At 47.1% G+C, this 16,642-nt stretch overlaps 1 protein-coding gene across 1 annotated transcript; it reads left to right on the forward strand.

Moving 5' to 3' along the window:
• Positions 1-9,185: 9,185 nt before the first annotated feature.
• LOC112886289 (putative cell division cycle ATPase) lies at positions 9,186-14,739 on the forward strand. The gene is made up of 16 exons (XM_025952146.1): positions 9,186-9,515; positions 9,937-10,058; positions 10,156-10,244; positions 10,330-10,365; positions 10,641-10,734; positions 10,955-10,997; positions 11,082-11,179; positions 11,532-11,590; positions 11,667-12,163; positions 12,285-12,357; positions 12,703-12,798; positions 12,933-13,498; positions 13,596-13,734; positions 13,829-13,897; positions 13,997-14,227; positions 14,364-14,739. Exons 1-16 carry the CDS (start codon positions 9,295-9,297, stop codon positions 14,475-14,477), a joined length of 2,547 nt encoding a protein of 848 aa, XP_025807931.1. The 5' UTR covers positions 9,186-9,294; the 3' UTR covers positions 14,478-14,739.
• Positions 14,740-16,642: the final 1,903 nt, after the last annotated feature.

The raw sequence follows: 16,642 nt of genomic DNA on the forward strand, positions 1-16,642 counted from the left end.
ACGTTCAATGAGGTTCTACAGACAGTACGGTGATTTAGGTTTAATGGTGTGTTTATTCGCTCTACTTCGCTGTTAGCAAGCTTTTCCCAGAAGCAAGTAGCTATCTAGCCCTTCGGATCTTGCGGTCCATTAGGGTCTTTGGTTGGTTGATGTCCTTGTTTCATCACAAGAAGTCTCTGATGATTGGACTAATCCAAAACAATCTCGAAGAGAAACAATGGTCATTTAGTATCAGACAATTAATGTAGTTTGCCCTATGACAGTTGACATCTCAGTGCGTATTACTGGCGCGCGACAAATGGAGAACAGGGAGGGGCATTTTGCCTTGGACACAACATCTTACTATTACTAATAGTTGGAACCTCCTTTTGAAATTACTTTGGATTCTAGGTGAACACTCTTACCAAATAGAGAAATTCTCATAAAAAATAGAAACATTCAGCAATAAATTACCCACATCTGTCACTATAAAATAGGCTACGAAATATACTAAAGTAACCCCTAAACATGTATCTAAATTACCCACCTCTGGCATTATAAAAAATAATCTAAAGTAACTCAGTAACTCCCTAATCTTCATACAAATTACCCACGTATGCCATTATAAAAAATAATATCAAATAACCCCTAAATTTTTATATAAATTATCTAATTATATCATTATTAAAAGTTAAAATAACTCCTAAATCTAAATCTAAGTTATATAGTTATAATAAAATCTTAAAGTACACTACTATAAAATTATAAATGACTATATCTATCATTATTAATATATTAATTATGTTATTGCTTATATAAAAATACTACCCATGGTGCGTGTTATGTTATGGGGAAGATATAAGAATACCAACTTTTATATTGTTCACATAGCTTTAACAGATTGTTTAATTAAATACATATCAAATATATACGGAGGTCAAAGTGAAAAATATTGTTAAAAACTAAATATATTACAACTAGATAATGATGAGTATGTATCTTTAGAGTATTGTACATTAGAACATTAGCTATATAGCTAATAATATAGCTTATATGAGCTATAATTTTTATTTTTATATTAATTCTAATTAGCCCGTCCGGTAGCACAGGTTGACAGACTAGTTAGGCTAAGCCCAAAGCTTTATATCATGCCGTTATATCTAGGATTGACATATCACTTAATAGAACATTAAATTGATACGTAGAAACAACTTGTGTGCGTGTGTGGTGTGTTGAGCCCAAACTGGATCTCTACGAAAACAAAGTTTTCTCTTCTCTATTGTTGCGGTCATTCGGACCGAGACTTCGCGACTGCGAGCGAGGACGCTCATTTATTATTGCCATTCTGGCCCAACACGGACGAAATGGGCACCTCTCCTCTTGCGCGGGGCCTTGCCATGCACGGAAGCGCATTCATTCGTCCACACGATGGTGTGGAATCGGCCCAAATCAAAACGGGCCCAATATTGTCGGCGGAAAACACGGCCACGCAACAACCTGGAGCGAGCGAGCGAGCAACCCAACCTGAATCGGTTTGGTTTCATGAAGCGCCTGAGTTTATGGGTAATCCTGTAACGATCGGTTGATTGAATAAAGAGCTACCCGTTACCCTAAAAAAAACCTTTTAATTTCTTCAGCATGGGTGCTGCATCCCCATCTCGCCGCCGGCCGCCCCTGCCGGCGGGGCGGGTCGGGTGGATGATTGAACTGGTGGCGTGGGCCCGTCCACTTGCGCGAATCTCACATGAATGCCGGAGATACCGACACACTCTCACTCACACAGTGTGGGCCGCACCGCACCGATGGATCCATGTACAGGACCGCAGGACTGGACCAGATCTTAAGATACACTCCCCCGCGGTCCCTCCCAATCTCCCATCGTCCAGTTCTTATTCTACACGCACGCCTCCGGCCAGCCGATCCACACCCACTTCACCGTTCCCTGCGCTGAACGTACCACACCAACACCACACACACCCTGCTGTTGGGTGCGTGCGCGCGTGCTGCTGCTTCTGCACCGGCAAGCGCCAGCCGCCAGATGGATCCGATCTGGTCGCGGGGGGCACACGCTGCTGCGGTGGCTTGCTTGCTCGTTCCGATCCCGATCCTCTCGCCCCGTTGGTCACTCGAGACTACTAGCTACTCCGTACTCGTTAGCGGCTGACCCAGCGTCAACGAAGAAGAAAGCTAGTGGTAGATCGGAGCCGGCCGCGTGCATGCATGGCCGCTGATGGCCCCAACCTAGGACGCGTGCTCGCTGCTCTAGCGAGCTGGGCCGAGGACCACCCTAACCGTCGTCGCCCATGCATGCTGCACGCACGGATTGGAATTGGATGGATCCTCCTCCGGCCGGTGTACGTGCTGCATGCGAGGCCCGGCCACGCCGGAGCTAATTTTGTAGCTTATCCCGGGAGGGGGCAAGTAGCAACTGTGCGACACTGCTCGGAATGAATGAGTGGCAGCCACCGGACGCTCTGAGTTGCCATTTGGCTAGGCTAGCCAATCACGCCCAGGCCATGTGCACCAACATATATATATATACATACGCTAGCATCCATCCATGATCCATCCATCAACTTGCTTGCATCGCAAATCGGATGATCCAGCATGCTGGGCCGGCATAAACAAACCTGGTTTGTTTATTTCTTCCTCCTGATAATTAGGCTACTGATTATATATGAACAGTACACTCTAATAATGGTAGAAGTATCCGCAAAAATAATAGTAGCACTCACTCAGTTCCAAAATTTTAGTCGTTTTGGCTTTTCTAGATTCATAAATTTTGCTACGCACCTAGATATATATATTAAAAAAAACTGCAGCCCTCTTCTGCTGCTAGCTGATTATTGGCTGGTCACGTTGTCGGCCTAATTCCCTCCTCCTCCTCCTAGGGTTACTTAGTCCTTACTATATACTAGTACACACTAATGTCACAGCACTGATGATCGACGGTGAACATTATTTTATGCTGGGTGCCATATGTTCCCCCAACTAGAAGTGGCCTGGCCCAGACTGGCTTTTCCACGGAGAGCGACACGCACGTACCTTCCGAGCGCACAACGACCTGCAACGAGTCCTACTCTAGAGACAGAAGGAAAGGGGAAAAAGGGGACCTAACACCACAATATAATGATCGATCACAATCAGTGGGGATTGAGTTGATGGTGATCGAGACTCGAGCAGCTGGCCCCAGCAGCCAGCAGCAGTATCAGGAATCAACTGTCACCGTATTAAAGAAACATTTGCATTACTATATGCTTTTGAGGCGACACACTGGCTGCATATGACCCTGGTCCTTGTCATACTTAATTGGATCTAATTGGATTCCCTTGCAGCTACTGCTAGTTCCATCAACAAAGCTAGCGATCGAGCAGCCTCCCATTGAGACCCATTCCTTCAAGGTGGCCAGATAAATGAAGGGCCATTTTTTTTTTGCGTTGTGGCCGATCGAATAGGACACCCACTAGTACATCTAGCTAGCTACTTAGCTAGTAGCTTCTTCGATGATCGTTCATGCATGGCATAGATCGCCCGGCAAATCGTCGTGCAGCAACTGATGGCTGGCCGTGGTGTACATTAACCTAGCTACCTGCTAATCGATCAAACAGAGACCAAATCGACGACCTCGCTCGGGCCGTCAGTCGCCTTTAGATTCTCGGCGCTGCTTTTCCCTTGGTTCCTTCAGAGCGTTGAATGGAAAGGTCGTACGGTCCACACTAAAAGGCAGGAGGAACGACTAGTGGTACTAGCTAATTGCCTTTTTGCGCTAATGCATGCCCTCCACGATATCTCGTCCTGTTGCTTTTGACCTAATTCTTGGCGAACGCATGTTTCATAGCATGCAATTCAACTCGATCTACTGATGCAGCAAAGCGAGTAGTAGTGACCTATTATTCATAGGAGAATATTTGCCTTCAAAGTAATTTCATAACATTACATATGTCATCACTACTTGCTATATTATAGGATTCGTGGCTCGAGTGCATTGGTTTTGAGTCAAATGATCATAGATGTTGTAGCGAATTAGCGATCCACTTGAGGCCACCCTACGTACGAATATTGGCGATGTTAATTGATCCGTCCGTCATGCTATTACACCAGACATGCATTTAGAAAAATAAGACGGTGGCGGATCGGTCCATTCCATTTGTTAAACAGGAGCAAAAAATAGGTTCAGAGTAACTAGGATAAGATGATCCATGGGTAAATTATTAACTAGTCACTCCAGACACACCGACACTCTCCATCTCTGTACATGTTCCGTGCTAGTTGAGCTAGAGCAGCTAGGAGCTAGCATTATTCTGTTTCTTTAACATCAAGGTCGTAGCAATAAATAGAAGAGAATGTACCAACACATAGAATATTCAGAACCTGACCACTCCACTAACACAAACTTGTTGGAGATACTAGGCCGGAGCTTGATCCCTAGTACTCATATAAGTCATATATAGTATAGTTGACATATCGTACATGAGAAGAATATGGGATCACTTCAGCGTACATATGTTAGATATAGAACAGGTAGCTAGCTCAAGCGCTAGCTGGAGGCTATACCAGATGGTGCATTGCATATATACAGAGATGACTAGTATATGGCTACCGCCTAGCTAGCTAGCTAGATGGAGTAGAGAGTATCTTCCTGAAAATCTGCTGCTGCTGGCATGTTGGGGCGAGCAGTAGCGCACGCGGAGTCGCGGACACAGGGACGATGCCGTAACAGTAGAGCTGCAGCCCACAAGGTGGGTGGCCTGGTGGGGGACGCCAGGACGCCGGAGAATATTCCACCAGCAGGCATAGGCCTAGCCGTCCACACGCAGCGAGATCTTATCCTCACTAATGGGAACTCCTACTACTCCACCATGCATCTACGTGTACCATGTGGACGGAGTGTGCCATCTTTACTGACAAGTGGGTCCATGCTGCAGTCGACCACGGGCCATGCTCTGGACCGGCGCCCGCAAAGAAATTGACCAGCAAGGTCTGGACCCACCAGCAGGGCCGGCACCAGCAGTAAAGATGGCCAAACGTGTGGTCCAGCACGACACGATTAGGCACGGATAGCAATCGTGTCGTGCCGTGCCACCACGCCGTACCGGCGCCGCAGTCCATGCACTGTACGATTGGCGCGCGGTCGTGCCGTGCCGGCCCTAGCCCGTGATGGTGGCAGTGCCAGTGGTGGGCGCGGGGAGGCCGGCGGGGAGGGGGGAGGGGGGGTAGCACCGGCGATGATGGGCGCGGCGTGACGACCGGCGGCGACGGGAGCGGGACGGCAAGGCCGCACCCCTCGTGGGAAGGCCGTGGCGGCGGGGAGCCCGGACGGCGAGGCCGCGAGGGCGGAGGGGCGCTGTAGTGGCGAGGAAATGGTGAGGGTCGAGGGGAGCAGAGGGGTGCGGCGGTGTCGAGGAAAGGATGAGGGGTGAGGGGAACAGAGGGGTGGCAGGGTGCTGCTGGGCTCGCATGAAGGCGCAAGAGAGAAGAAAGAAAGAGAGGAGCGGCGGCGGCAGCGTCTGGTTGGAGGGAGATAGTGAGGGAAGCACTGAAGATTAAGATTAGGGTTCCGAGTGGAAGTATTTATACGAGATAATGAGTTTTTGACGGGTCAAATCGTGCTGTTCTATTAGTCGTGTCGTACCCGTGTCGGCACTGCATGCTGTAGCTTTAGCCTACGCACGACACCGTAGCCGTGCCGTATTGACACTGGCGCTGTATCCATCGTTCGTGTAATATTTTTTAATGTCGTATTCCGTCCAATGAGATCCGCCCGTTTGGCCATCTATAACCAGCAGCATGCCGGCCAGGCCAGCAGCGGTGCCAGCAGACGCGAACAGGTCATCGACACGTCAGGGCTATGGACATTCCGGCCGTACGTCGCCCCAGGGAATGGACAGCCGGAGATTCAGACCGCCCGTCAGAAAAAGTTGTTTGTCAGCTGCCGTGCGACTGTGCCCATGTAATCCAGTGCCGTCACATCAGCCTCCGTCTTCGACACCATAACCCATGGAATCAGCCAAGGCATCGGTGTCGATCGATCTATCGACCCACCTTGCAACTTGCAGGTGTCAACCCTCTAGGTAAAAAAACCTTGTAAAAGTAAAACATAGTCAAGTTATCTACAACCTTTTCAACAGCTTGCTACATGCATGCATGATGCCTTCAAGTGCTAATTCAATCTACCAGAAAGATTAGAGCACGGCACTTAAATATTGATGCTTGCACCCAACCAAAAGTAGGTCGTCGACCAAAGCACACATGCATGTTAGCATGTAGTCAGCAGAGTAGTGCACAAGAGGAGGCGAGGAGCCAGCTGATGAACGCTGAAGAGCCTTTCTCCCCAAGCAAAGAGCTACTAGCTAGCATGCACTAGCAGATCGAAAAGTCCAAGCGAGTCGCTACCAGCGGCAAGTAAAGAATATTTGTGCAGCGCGCCCCAAGGTGCCAATCGAAAGCAACACGTCGAAAAAGTTTGAGTAGAAAACAAAACGGTGACCGGAAAGCTACAGCATGGGCTGAGACCGTGACACGAAAAATAAAGCTCGCGCCAATGGGCACGGCGAGGCGATGACTTGGTTGCTAATCAACCCTACAAGACATTTGCAACATAAATTAAGAAAAAATTACTCCTACAGTGCAGTGCGTGAGAACTATATAGTAGAACGGACATGCTTGCAGTGCATGCACCTTTCTCCAAACTTTTTTTTTTCACTTTCACAACCTCCCCAGTTGGAGTTTGTCTGTGACTTCTCAAAAAGGCTGCACGGATGGCAACTTTGCCACGTTGGAGGCACCAATAGTCGCCGCCCCAATAATCGCTTGCCTCTTGGTTAAGAATAATATATGTGTTATGTTTTGCATGCTTGGTGTGCCGCCACACACTATCAGCCACTCAGTCTCCGCGGTGCTCATGCATCATACTTTTCGGATGCACAAACCTCTCTTATGAATTGTATTTTAAGTGCAAGCCTAGCCAACCGAGTCGAGGCACGCTTTGTAACATCAAATGTTCGATGTTGTTTCTAAAGATTCCCACAACGGCAGCAGCTAGCTGAAACCTGACCATGATCGAGTGTTTAGTATTCCACTGATCTAGTTGGCCCTTTTCAGTCCAGCGAGTTGGATCCAACCGTGCGTTTTAGTTTAGCCTTTGTACGTGCTTGCCTTTTGCCTTTAGCATGCTCACCAACTTTTTACCATCTTTTGTTTTTCTTTACGAGTCTAACATCAACCTTTTCCCTAAGTACCACATCAGGTGCAAATGGTTTTCGCACCGTCCTTTTCCACGGCACGATTTGTAAATTAATTTCCACCGCTGGTTAATTATTCCCTCCTCCCAGGCCACGAAAATTATATTGTGCTAAAATGATTTTAACTATTTGGTACAAATGCAGCTGATTAATATAATTGGGAAAAATAGATAAGGTGCCAATCAGACACACGCGAGGTGTTGTCTCGTTGTTTGGTAGGTACAAAACACAACAAAGTTTCAAAAGCCAATAATGAGATGTTCACTGACTCATCGACGCATGAATCCAACGGGGACGTCAAGTCTCGTTGGAAATGAATCAGAAACGGGAGTACGCCCTTGCGCTTTTGTTAGAATAGAATATAGAGGGAGAATACCACAATCTGTACTTGGGAGTTGGGACTGGCTTCATCATCAGCGCATGGTGGCTGGCATGCTTTCGATCGGACGGACAAGAAGGCGCCATTTTTATACATAAGCGCTTGACCTAACATGGCCACCAATCTGGTTGGCCCATTGGGTCACTTCACTATCGCTCGACCTGGTCCAGTGCCTGCACATACAATACTCGTTCCGATTCGTACGGATCGCAGCCAAAACAAAACCATCGCTAGGGAACTACTGTGAAATTGCTATGAAATCCACGGCGCTGTCCTTTTCCCCTTGGAATGCTCGCTGGGAGCCCAGCCCGTGGCGGCCGTGCCACGCCTTTATCTGCGGCGGCAGAGCCACCACATGCATGAATCTTCCTTGCTTTTGCTTTGCTTTGCCGAGTTGCTCGATCAGGAGGAGGTCGAAACCGATGTGCCGAAGGCAACATGTACGCAGAGGACCAGCAGGGGCAGTAGTGGGAGCTAGCGGCGATCGAGCGGGCCAGTACAAAACTGGTCGAAGGTGACTTGGGTGGCCCGGCTGCCGAAGTGCCGAGTCGGATCCACGCCCAAGTGCGGCGCGGGCACGTCAGCCCCCACGAACACGGCGCCGACCACGCCCCAGGCCGTGCCCTTCACGGCCTGGCCTGGGTCGCCGCCGCCGGCTTTTCATAAAGAGCGCATGCCCGGGCTGAGGGCCGGCGGACAAATTGCTCCTCCGCAAATCTGAATATATGCAGCTGGGCACCACTCCACCTACCCACAAAAGAAGGGACGGATGATAATAGGCATATGCCGTGTGTGATCAATTGTCGAGCTAGCTTGAAAGAAATGCATGGCAGTACAGTGCTGCAAACTCAATACCAACAACACTACTACCAAATGTGTAAACTAGAAACCTTGCAAACAAAGGAAACCGGGGTTGGGCTCTTTCCTTCAATTTGTCTAGCCATACCAAAGTAAAATTTGCGCAACAACATGACAATCGGCCTACTACACGCCAAGGTAAATTTGAGTTTTGAGCGACGTATCTCATCCGCTAAAATCATAAAAGTAACCATCAGCCGGATGTTATAAAGTGAATATGTTGGAGGTATCGGTTTGGAACAGACGTGAAGAATACTAAAGCCGTTACCAAATTAGAGCGGACAAAAGATGTACTCAAAACGGTATGGGTCACATGCATACAGTGGATACTGTGGTGAGAAAATCAGCTCTCCAAATACATGACCCCACTAACTCCCACATATGGGATTACTTTAGGGCTCCCATTTTAGCATCTAATTGTAAAAACAATATTGTTTGTGCCTCTATTACCTTATAGTTTTGAGATCAACATCTATTGCTGCTAACTTATTTTTCATGTACAAGTATGAAGTATCGGAAATACAGAGAACCTTTTTTTTTCAAGACAAAGCGTTACACTTCAAATATCCAGCGTTGGGCTGAAACAGCGCCAACTCAGCCAGATGCAAAAAGTTGCTTTCCATGCGCCCAAAACCCCATGTTCGCCGCCAAGCAATGCCAATGCCACCTCCCTCCGCCGCCCCTTGCCCCCCTATATAAACCCACCCAACCCCCTCCGCCGTTGCTCATTTCATTCCCCCCACACCCCACTTGGCATTTCCCTCTCATCATCTTCGCCTCCTTCCAGTTCGACGGCAGCGCGATCGGGATAGGGTTTGGCGGTGATCGCGGCTCGGCATGGAGCAGAGGAACCTGTTGGTGTCGGCCCTGGGCGTCGGCGTCGGCGTGGGGCTGGGGCTCGCTTCCGCTAGGTGGGCGGCGCCGACGCACGGCGAGGGAGGCGGTGGCGCCGGCGCCGGCGCCGCGGAGGTGGAGGCGGAGCTGCGGCGGCTGGTCCTGGACGGCCGCGAGAGCGAGGTCACCTTCGACGAGTTCCATAATTTCCACTACTACCTCAGGTAATGAGGTTTGGTTTGGTCTGGTTGGTGGGATTCGAGGAAGATTCGCTTGGCCGAGGCCTAGTGCGATCCGATGTGGAAAGCTGACGCGAGAGCGATCGATTTGGGTTGTGCTGGATGTCTTCTGAATTTGATGGTTTACTCCGCGCTTCACTGAAGTGTAGTAGTGCCTGTGCTCTACTAGTAAATCGTTGCATATGCTTCGCGATTTTTTTTCTCGTCCCCATTCCCCAAACGATGGCACGATCAGGAGCCGTGTTCTAGAGAAAGAGGATGGGGTTGCTTGATTCGATCACACAATATCTTTTGCCGCACTAACACTTTTACTCTGTTCATCTGGGGACGGGATTTTCAGCTCTACTCAGTTCTACGATGCCACTGACACGGACAGCAGCTGAACTGCTAGTGTGATTTTCTGCAGCGATCAGACCAAGGAAGTGCTCATCAGCGCAGCTTTCGTCCACCTGAAGAAAGCGGAATTGTCAAAGCACATCCGGAACCTCTCCGCTGCAAGCCGCGCCATACTGCTCTCTGGCCCCACAGGTTCGTCGCTCCCGGCGCCATAATCCATTGCTTGGAGAGCTGCGACTCAGCGTCCCTGTTTCACTGATGGTGATTTTGTTGACTGCTGCCTGTGCAGAGCCTTACCTGCAGTCACTTGCGAAAGCTCTGTCCCACTACTTCAAGGCGCGGTTGCTAATTCTGGACGCCACCGACTTCTCGCTTCGGGTCCGTTGGAACTGTTACTACAGTAATTTTGACTTGTAGTTGCCATGCTGTGTTCTCACCTCTGTACTGCTGAATGTTTATGCAGATCCAAAGCAAATACGGGGGCTCCAGTAAAGTCATGGTGAGTCACAGTTCCAGGGATTTGATAAAATAATGCTGATTCATCTCCTCTGTTTCTAACGACACAGTTCCTGATCGAGCGTCTATGCCTGCTGTTGTTTATTCAAACGAATAAGCATAGTACATGATAAATCATGAGAACACTATTTCGCCTTCAGAAAAGCACTTGCTACATCTCTTTGTTTTTGTTTAAGAAAAGAGATCCAGCGACTCTAGTACAGTAAGTTATTTGAGTCAACCACTAATATGGGTTTGTTGTTTGACTTGCTTCTGCAGCTCCGTAATCAGTCAGTAGCTGAGACCACGTTCGGGAAGATGTCTGGTCTCATTGGATCATTTATGACATATCCTAAGAAGGATGAGTCTAGAGGTATGTGAGCATTGCAGATTCCCTTTGTTTTATGTATTAAGGATATATTTTAACGTTTATCAAGCATGCAACTTTAGATCAAAACATCAAGTATGTGCAATTGGATCTTATCACCCCCTTTTGGCCTGTTATATTTCCAATACTTCAAATGAATTTATTCTTGTCAAGCAATGGTGCCCAAATTTTGTAGATTCTGATTTGTTCTGATTCTATTGTGCAGAACCGTTGCGTCGGCAGACAAGCAACACGGATTTAAGAGCAAAGTAATATACTTTGCTTTGTTGTTTACCAAACCTGAATAAATGGTGATAGCTTTTGTCATGTTACTCATCCATTGTTTTCTTCAGAGGCTCTGATGGTTCTACCAGTATGCCTTCACTTAGGAAAAACGCCTCTGTATCATCCGACATGAGCGATCTTGCCTCACAATGTTCAGGACATTCAGGTGAATTTTTTTGGTCATCTATCTCCTTTTTTTCTGTTTAGTTATTTTGATGTCACATATGTGCAGAGTTTAGTGTAGACAGCTCCTAGATCACACTTAGTCTCCACCAGTTTGAGACTGCTCGGCATCTGCTTTTCTGGTAAAATATGTACATATGTCGATACTAGTTATGACATATAAATGCCATGTGTTATATTCTCTATGTGGTTTCTTGAACGGGATTGCATCTACTGTTAGACATGCTGGTTACTTTTGGCATACATGCAATTAGGCGTAAGAATAGAACTAGAAAACCCTATGACTCAGAAGTATCTTACAGTTCTTTACTTTTTCTTCAACTCAATTCTTTCAGTGAGGCGAACCAGCAGCTGGTGTTTCGGTGAGAAAGTTCTGATACAGTCACTCTACAAGGTGAATATACTTCTTGACTGTAACTTGATTCGCTTTGTTTAGTTATGATATACTTATCTGGCAGCCACTTTTGTAGGTCATGATTTCAGTATCTGAAAATGATCCGATTATTCTTTACATAAGGGATGTCGATCATTTCCTCTCAAAATCGCAAAGGACTTACTCGATGTTCCAGAAAATGTTGGCAAAATTATCTGGTCAAGTGTTGATACTCGGTTCTCGGCTACTTAATTGTGATGCTGATAATAGGGATGTTGACGAGAGAGTTAGTACCCTGTTTCCTTATCATGTTGATATCAAACCTCCTGAGGAGGAGACCCATCTAGATTTTTGGAAAAACCAAATGGAGGAAGATACAAAGAAATTTCAGATGCAAGATAATAGAAACCACATCATAGAGGTACTCTCAGCAAATGACCTAGACTGTGATGATTTGAGCTCAATCTGCTTCGCAGATACTATGGTTCTCAGCAATTACATAGAGGAAATCATTGTCTCAGCAGTCTCTTACCACTTGATTCACAACAAGGACCCTGAATACAAAAATGGAAAGCTCATTCTATCTTCTAAGAGGTTTTGGCCACTGATCCTAATTTTTCTCATTTTTTTCAAATACCAGTGATCTTGACCTCCTGCTCGTTAATTCATAACGATACCTTTCTTTAGATTCCATAACATAGAATTTTTTTTACAGTTTGTCCCATGGGTTAAGCATTTTCCAAGGTGAGCACGGTGGGAAAGACACCCTGAAATTGGAAGAAACAAAGGTATGCAAATGTCTAGTGCAACTATACCAAAATACTAGTGTACAATTGTATTAATTACTCCCTCCATCCCAAGAAGAATGCAACTTTCGCATATCAAGGATTCAAACAGCTTCAAGTTTGATCAAATTTATACAAAATAGTATTAATATTTATGTTACAAAATAAGTATTATTAGATTAATCATGTAATATATTTTTATACTAAATTTATTTGGAGATATAAATATTAGTAATTTTTTATATAAATTTGGTCAAACTTGAAACTGTTTGACTCCTCAAGGATGCGAGAGTTGCATTCTTTTTGGAATGGAGGAAGTACGCTAACTTCGATCATATTGTGACCCAGGATGGTTTGAAAGGAGCTCTTGGATCCAAGAAAACTGAGACAGACAAATCAGCCACAGTTCCGGTTGGTGATGGTCCTTTGCCACCACCAAAACCAGTAAGTCCTAATCAGTTGACTGTGCCCTTTGTTCTACCCTTCTACTAGTCCAGGTTTATTCTGCAAATTTTCTCTCTGACCACTGTAAAAATTTAAGTTTTTTTTACCTTGATGCATTTTCATTTTTTGAGCAGGAAATTCCAGATAATGAGTTTGAAAAGCGCATCAGACCGGAGGTTATACCAGCGAGTGAAATAGGAGTGACATTTGATGACATTGGAGCCCTGGCTGATATCAAAGAGTCTCTTCAGGAGCTGGTTATGCTCCCTCTTCGACGGCCCGATCTTTTCAAAGGAGGGCTTCTGAAGCCCTGCAGAGGGATTTTGCTGTTTGGACCACCTGGAACTGGGAAGACAATGCTTGCTAAGGCTATAGCAAATGACGCTGGTGCCAGCTTCATCAATGTATCGATGTCCACCATCACATCGAAATGGTTTGGGGAGGATGAGAAAAATGTCCGGGCATTGTTCAGTTTGGCTGCCAAGGTAGCTCCCACTATTATATTCGTGGATGAGGTCGACAGTATGTTGGGGCAGCGCGCTCGGTCAGGTGAACATGAGGCAATGCGGAAGATCAAGAATGAGTTCATGAGTCACTGGGATGGTCTCTTGTCAAAGTCAGGTGAAAGAGTTCTTGTTCTTGCTGCGACAAATAGGCCATTTGACCTTGATGAAGCCATCATCAGGAGATTTGAGCGCAGGTCTATTCAAACACTACCTTTTCTGAGGCGTTATTGTTTCAATCTAAGTTTAGCGCTTGTGATGCTAATGTTTGCTCTTATTTGTTGTACTGAACAGAATCATGGTTGGGCTTCCAACTCAAGAGAGCAGAGAGCTGATCTTGAGGACACTGTTGTCCAAAGAGAAAGTTGATGAAAATATTGATTTCAAAGAACTTGCAACCATGACCGAAGGTTACAGTGGCAGTGATCTTAAGGTTTGTGCGCTGCTTTGAAACAAAGTTCATAGAGTTAGTATCCCGCATCTTAGTATCGTATTAGATAAATAAACATTTTTCCTGTATTTCACAGAATCTCTGCGTCACCGCTGCATACCGCCCGGTTAGGGAGCTCCTGAAGAAGGAACGAGAAAAGGAACTAGTAAGTGCTGATTATCTAGTTCCTTGCTTAAGTACTTAACTGAAGATGCAGCAAATTACTGCTGGTCATGTAACCTTGTCCAATGAATTGATGCTTCAGCAACGAAGGGAGAAGGAGGAGAAAGAGAAGGCAGCAGCGACAAAAGAGAATGCAGAAGCTCCAGAGAGTAAGAAAGAGAATTCTGAAAGTAAGGAGAATTCAGAAAGCAAGGAAGAGAAACCAGATGGTAAGGCGGATAACTCAGAGGCAAAAGCTGAAGGTTCCCACAAAGAAGCGGCCATTGACCTTAGGCCACTGACAATGGAAGACTTGAAGCAAGCAAAGAACCAAGTGAGTTGCCGGCACCCTGATTTGCTTGCCTTACCAATAGAGTGCACATATCACTGAACCCATGATTTGCTTGCTATATATACACCATTAAAACGGGCATATCATAACCTATCACCAAATGTGTCCCATGATGCAGGTTGCAGCGAGCTTCGCCGCTGAGGGTGCTGTGATGAACGAGCTGAAGCAATGGAACGACCTCTATGGCGAAGGGGGCTCCAGGAAGAAACAACAGTTGACGTACTTCTTATAGGTTATATAAGCATTTGGTGGATCGCGGAGGACAGAGCATTGGGTGGATCAACGAGGAACAGAGCATGATTCTTAGTTGTAGCTAGCTTCTGTGAGGTGGATGGTCAATTGTAGGACTGGTCGTCATGAACAATTCTTTTACATTTGTACATGCGCTTCGCTAGACTTGTAATTTCCTTCGTTTGTTAGTCTGTATGTACATTTAGATTGAACAGCTCTTCAGCATTATTAGTACAAGACCACATGTTGGACGGGTTCTGATACTGTAGTTCATTCCGTTCCTCTGAATCTTGCAACTGCATAAATGTTCTTGCAATCCAAGCAGGACACTTTGTGTCATGCCGCTCACACAGTTCGAATTGTGACCAGTGAATATTGCAATTGAAAATCGGGTTTCGATCCATGGAGAAAAAGAGAAGCACATCGAATGCAATTTACTAAGATCCCAAAAGGGAATTTAAAACATTTTTCTTAACAAATGTCGCAAATGGTACTGCCATCTCACAAACAGAAACAGGTTGTGCAAGATTTTTGGGACCAAGTTGCTAATCCTATCCGAGGGCAAACTTGGACGATACAGCACGGGCACAGAGCTGTGCATCCATAGGTCCCTCGTTCGTTTCAATCACTAAATTTACTGTAGCCGTGGGTACAGATGTAATGGAACCAAGGCCGATCACACATCCACGAATCCACGAAACACCTCGTTTCTCTGCGAAGATTATGGTTGTTAGGGAGGCCTCAAGAAACAGCACGCCTCTCTGCTGGGATCTTCGCGATGAAGTTTCAGTTTCTGCGGAGGATGTGGCAGACGAGCCCCGATCTCGCAGACAGTGTGAGTGGCCTGGAGAGATGCTGGGACGCGACTGCAGATCGTGTCCGAGGGGTAAAACTGGATGATACCGCACGTAGGAAAGCAGTCCATCCCCAGGTCCCTCGATGAAAAGGGCAAATCGCTTGTCGAGTAGAAATAGAAGAGAATCGGCAAAGTGAAATATATCAGCAAGAACGGATGCTCAGCGAATACGAACCAAAGGTAAAAGTCATCATATCGCCATGGAGGCGATCGATAGACGTATATACAACCTCTTCATTGCACCCTACCATGGAAACAAAGCAGGAAAAACACTAGAGCAGAGGAAGATCGTGAGCAAAAAAAAAACAAAAAAAGGGTAAAGATCGCCAAGGCGAAGAACTGAAGACGAAGGCGGCGCGCGGCGGCGGGGACGAATGGGGCTCTAGGGTTTTGGAGTTGGGTTGTATAAATAGAGGAGCTGGAGGGGAATAACGCGACCCGGAACCGGCCCGGGCGGGCGGCCACGGTCATTGGACCTTTTGGGGCAGAAGTGTTAAGCTCTTTGGGCTGCCTAGCCCGGTGGACGGAGTTTTACAACTCTGTCTCTATATAAACGGGCTTGGGCGCGAACTAGTAGCACGTATTTGGGCCCAACTTAACTGACGACTGGGCCTGGTTTTTGGAAATCAAGGCCCGAGAAGATCAGATAGCTTGGCCCGTCCAGAGCAGTGACCACTCCTCCTCATCCGCCCGGCCGAGTCCCGAGGTCAGTCCATGTCGGGAGCCCAAACCGGCGGCAAGGCGGCAAGGCTGACGCAACTGGGATGGCAGAGCCCGACACGCGCGCCGCCCCTTCCGCGTCTTCTCTGGCTACAGGTCTGACTGTCTGAGGGCAAGTACAACGGGTCGTCGAGACCCGTAGACATGCAATGAAATTTTGCAAAAATCCCCTTTTGCGACTGCGGTAAACGCGCCCTTGTCGTCTCGTTCGTCTACGGGCGGAGCGCGTGCTCCGAGGCCGGAGCGACGACTCGGAGCCCATTGTAGGAGCTGCTGCGGAGAGACGCCGGAAGCTCGGATCCACCGCGCGCTGGGGGAATTTCCTCTCTAGGAGGTCAATTCCGGCGGCCTGCCTGCTTGTGGCGGAACTGCCTTTTTTTTGAACGGCGGCGGACTGAGAAAGAAGATGATCCGAATTTGGTGCTCCCATGGTAGATTCAACTCGGGAACAACTCAAACGGGTCGCTAATGGTGTGGTGAGGCTGTGTGTTCAAGGAATTTAAAGGAGGGCAAGCAACCACGGCGAATTTCACCGGAGAAGACAGCTCGGGCAAAGGGGGAGAATGACGGGAGGTTGAAGATGACTGTCT

This window comes from Panicum hallii, chromosome 3 (assembly GCF_002211085.1).
Source record: "Panicum hallii strain FIL2 chromosome 3, PHallii_v3.1, whole genome shotgun sequence".
NCBI classification, from domain to species: domain Eukaryota; kingdom Viridiplantae; phylum Streptophyta; class Magnoliopsida; order Poales; family Poaceae; genus Panicum; species Panicum hallii.